General features: G+C 41.5%; 1 protein-coding gene across 1 annotated transcript; it reads right to left on the bottom strand.

The window, feature by feature from the left end:
- Nucleotides 1-267: 267 nt before the first annotated feature.
- Nucleotides 268-3,428, bottom strand: SARC_04821 (hypothetical protein). Its single transcript, XM_014301328.1, has 2 exons — nucleotides 2,406-3,428; nucleotides 268-1,909 (listed from the first exon to the last, which is right to left on the bottom strand). The coding sequence occupies exon 1, from the start codon at nucleotides 3,130-3,132 to the stop codon at nucleotides 2,410-2,412; it is 723 nt and encodes a 240-aa protein (XP_014156803.1). The 5' UTR covers nucleotides 3,133-3,428; the 3' UTR covers nucleotides 268-1,909; nucleotides 2,406-2,409.
- Between the last annotated feature and the right edge of the window lie 1,839 nt (nucleotides 3,429-5,267).

Raw genomic sequence — 5,267 nt, 5'->3', positions numbered from 1 at the left:
CATATATATATATATGTGTTATATATATATACATATATATATATATGTGTTATATATATATATATATATATGTGTGTGTGTGTGTGTGTGTATGTATATAATTGTATGCGACTGAATAGGTAACTGCACATGTTTACGTGTTCATACCATTGACAGTCTCAGCGTAAGAGTCGGACAGGGGGCGGTAGTGAGTATTGAATATTGATCCTAATACATACTCTATTTCAAAAACCGCTATTGGCTTGTATGAATATTCTGATACAATACTTCTCATTTTAATATAAGTGCTTTTATTCATCATGTATTTATAATCATATACCTCAATATACTGAGATAGACTATCATATACCTTGGACACATACAGCTATCGGAAGAATCGGATTACTCGACTAAATATTAAAAAGCCAAGATCTTCCGCGGTCAATCTGTAGACTCAACATCGGACATTGGAGATAGTACGAGCAGAACAAGCAGAATAACCATATCTCGGCTTCTTCGGCTTAGATCGTGTGCAACCGAGTGACGCTTGGATGCAAACAATTGAGTTCAGCTTGTTAAGCTCGCATTACTATACATTCCGTTGTCAATTCTTAGTCCTAACCCTTTCCCGATCCCAGACAACGCCCACACACAGGGATCAGTGGTCATCTCGTCGGGTACGTATTGTCCTGAGTGTTTCGATGGATGACAGCACTCAGAGTACTAATCCCCGAAGCGGTCTCGATCAACAGCAAATGCCTAGTTAAAGCCCACCGTTCCTTGATATTTTGGCCGTTTGTTCCTCGCGACGTGTCTCCTCGTCAGCACATTCTGCAGCTAATACGCCTGTGAGCCTCTACCAAACTCAAGTGCCTGGCCCATCCACCCATCATCGATTGCCACAACACGGCATCGCCCTTGTGTGTAGCAACGCCACCTCAAACAGCGACATATAGCCTGTGAATGTGATTCTGGTCCTTTGATCGGTGTATATGCTGAGACTATAGGCGTATACCATCTACTATATAGAGGTGAAAGAAGCACAGACGAACGTCTGCCAGGTGTTGATGACCAATAACGACTCTACGGATTGGCTTGATAGGCCCGACATAGGACGAGCCAGTGTTCACTATAGCGTTATAACTACCCACGTTACAACCACCTACGTTATAACCACCCAGTCCATCCGGGAATGCGTTCAGAAGGTTGTATGGGATGTGACTGCATTGACTGAACATGGCTTAAGACAGACCCACGCGGACCCCCGGCTTATTCAACCACCGGCTCACGTGCACAGTGTCTGTTCTGAACCAATTGATTTTCGGAGATAGACATCCCGGATCGTACCGCGATGTCCACCAATCATACGCCTTCTAGCAGCCACTACGTGAGCAAGGTGTGCATACTCTATTCTGATCTCCAGGCGTGTGCGTACGTGTTGTTTTCGTACAGCACCTCACCATATACCTACAGCATCCCACTATACCTGACAGTCCATGTCAGATCTAAAGAATGCCAAAGCGTACTGACTGTTCAGTGATACGCCCTCCAGACGACAAATACGTCAGGTGTGCGTACCTCCTGTTGACATACACTTGAGACTACCCCCAAAACTGCTCGCGCGCGTAAATCTATTCTGTATACCCACCATATATCATGAATCTTGGCACCGGTCCAAAAAACCATAAACGGGACAAAATCGTCCCCCAACTAACAACACGCTCGCTCTAGGGCAGGTCCTTGCAGACTCTCTTGGTGTAGGCGCTTCCAGCCATACCAATGCATTTCTCGGGGCTTTTCGATATGCGGGTACCATGTCTCGCGCCTGAACACATACCAGTGTTACGCCGTTATTGGCAGTCCGTGAAGGAGGCAGAGCATGCTATCGCGGTGGTGCAAAACAACACACCGACGGGGAGACGGAGCGTTGCTGCATGGTGAGGTAAAAGAGGATACGTGTAAGCAACACGCTATATAAACAGGATATACAAACGCATATATATGACGTCTCAACAACCACTGCTCCATGAGATGATGTAGACGACTGACTGCAAAAGGTAATGACTGTTCCATGGATTGATCAAATGATCATGCGTACAGAGACCAATTCATAGATCACACATCGACATTGAAAATCCAATTAACTTAGACTAAGCTTTTATACAAACACTGATATATATCCTAGCAAGGCACTTGGAACACTCACTCGACGCTAGACAGAGCATAGAACAGTACAATAAAGCGCATAATTATGAAGTAAAACTGATACATTATATTTGAGATATCGTCCAGCACTGCTACGCGCAGAATCACAAGTGAGGCGTAGACAGAAGCACAGACCTCCTATACACATACAGCTACATAACCGGCTAAGACGTGACACCTCTATCCCTAACCAAATAGAAGGATACATAAGTCTTACACACCATGTTACTGCGAGACTTCCACATCCGCATTCGCCCCCATTAGCGTGCTGCTGCCGTTCATCTTGGACATGAACTGTTCAACGCGACGTGTGGCGGCGTTCTTCTGCTTCAGAAGCGTCTCCATCTCCGACTGCAGTTCACTTACTTTGTTCTTAGACACAGCCAGTTGTTCTCGATACATGCCCTCGCCATCCAGCACTTTCTCTAAAGTGCTATTGAGTGTTTCTAATTTACCTACTAATATTTCGTTGTCTCGTTTTAAATCCGCTATCCGTATCTCGAACGAGCACATGCGCCTACGTCTTTGTACACTTTCGGGAGAGTGAGGGGATGAATTGCTTCCAGAACCCCCATTTGAGTGAGTGCCGTGAGAGTTCAAATGTGTGCTTGCGTTAAAGTTGGGTTCAGGCTGTGTCACGTTGTCCTCAGCTACCACGAACATGCGTAGGCATATGCAATTCAAGAGACTTAACACCATCAGCACATTGCAGAAGGCTAAGATCAAAACCTCGTGCACCACCCTTCGCACAATCCAGAAGAAGGGGAATTTCCGTTTGATAATTATGTTATTTCCTTTGTATTTCATGATTTCTTCGCACACGCCTGCATGCTCGCTTTGCTCGTGCTCAATTAGCGCTAGAAGTCGTATAGTCCACCGTTGGCATTGAGTCAGGAATTGTGACGTGATGGACATCACAATATATAGGACGTATAATAACCACTCCATTTTGATGTGTATGTAGGGATAGGCAGTATAAGATTCTATCCTATCACACTCGTGTATACCTTACAAGGGCATTGAGAAGGCAAGTCTTCTTCTACACGCGCGAAGAGGGACAGTGTACTGGCGAGTATTTATTGTTCCTTACAAACCCATATAGGTAAAAACTCTGATATGACACTTATGCTACAAAATACTATGTTTACTGTGTGACCCCTGACAATCTCGTTGTCTGTATGTTGGGCTAAAGCAGTTCATGTCTATCGGGACGTGGTGGATATCCGGGGTTAAATAAATATAACATCATCGGCAATAAACGAATACCGTGCGACGTGCTTGCTTTTTTTAAATCGCGTGTTTAAAAAAAAAATTGTGTATCCAGAGAGTCACCAATGAAGTCAATGTCACAGTCATCAGAGTTCTCAGTTCGGAGACAGGATTCAGGAATCAGGATCACAGCTGTGTCTTCACTGTCTTGTTGGCTACAGCGGTAAATAAAAAATTATGTAGCCCAGAGTGAGCCCACGGCCCCAAAGTCCCAAACTCAAAGTCACAGCCACACACTCACACTGTCACACTACACAGCGCACAGAACACACAGGGCAGCCACTTCGGTTCAATTCCGACTGTGTCCTGTTGTGTGCTGGGCATTGGACAAGAGGTATTTGTTTATTTTTTAAATTAGATTAAAAAATACCAGTATGTACGTGAATAGAAATACTTATACTGCTGAGTGCTGAGGGCTGACTACTGAAGTGCTGATAGTCTGATAGCCCGATACATAAATACACCCTTATATTGCTCTTTTTTTTTAAACACCAGATAACACTCGCATGGTCAAAATTAACGTATGGGGGGGTTTTTTATATTTCAACTGTTCTTGATAAATTTACGTAAACATTGATGGTGGTCAGAGCACCGAGAGAAAAATAACGTACTATAGCAATTATTATTGTAAAATACGTATTTCTATAATTACATATTTACATACATACATACTTTTATAATTTCCGATCTGATGCAAAAATAAAAACACCTCCGAAAATATTATAATTTTTTTGTTGTTTATATCAAATTTTTTTTAAATAAAATTAATCATAGTCATTTTATGCTGTCGGATTGTAGCCTCTTCATAGCCTCATGAAAAAAATAGTTTACATACGAGAAAAAACTAAAACCTTGCTTTATTCTGGTGCGAATTTTTAGAAAGAGGCACAAGATCCGAAATTTTGGACCTCTCGATAAAAAATAAGAATCAATAAGAATCTATACCGGGAAATTGATTGGACGAGCTGGCTGGTGCGGTATGTAATCTCCGAACCCAGCGCACGGGATATTCTTAGGTTATATGTATTGTAATTACAATAACATTATATACCAGCGAGTTGCCTGAAGGTAATATAGTAGTGGCTAGAGACAGTGTGGATTCAAGCTCAATTATCACTGCACGTAGAAAAGAGAGAGGCTAATTCCAGTCTAATTTGATAACTTGAACTAGTCTATACCTAAGCACGTTCAAAGTCTGACAAATGCTAGAGGAGAGATATCCCATTGTACCATAAGAACTTCAAACGGATTGCTAACACGATAGTTGTGATTCAGAGTACGTATAGTCAATATGTCGGACAATACGGCAGGCAATAAAAAGGAAATTAATGGGCATATTGATGTGCCGCAAGCACAAACAATGGCCCTCCCCGGGTCGGACTCTCGAGTAGCGCCTGATACACCAGACCACGCTAGTTTAAGCATGGCGCATACCAATCGAATATATGAAGACCGAACAGATGATGATAGAGGTACAATGTATTGTGATTTTCTGCGTGCTCATGAATGAACTACATTTGTGTATATGTGGATAGACTGAATTTTGCCTGTGCCAGTACTTGGAGTTTTAATTATTGTTTTGCGCACTATACAAACACACACTAATCGTTAGTGTTCATAATATATATATATATATATATATATGTGTGTGTGTGTGTGTGTGTGTGTGTGTGTGTGTGTATGTGTGTATGTATATATATATATATACAAATATATATATATATATATATATATATGTATGTATGTATATAAATAAACACACATATATATATACATATATATATATATATATATATATATATATATATATATAT

The sequence above is a fragment of the Sphaeroforma arctica genome (genome assembly GCF_001186125.1).
Source record: "Sphaeroforma arctica JP610 unplaced genomic scaffold supercont1.285, whole genome shotgun sequence".
Lineage (NCBI taxonomy): Eukaryota > Ichthyosporea > Ichthyophonida > Sphaeroforma > Sphaeroforma arctica.
Note: the sequence above shows the minus strand (reverse complement) of the source record. Positions and strands in the feature narration are given on the sequence as shown.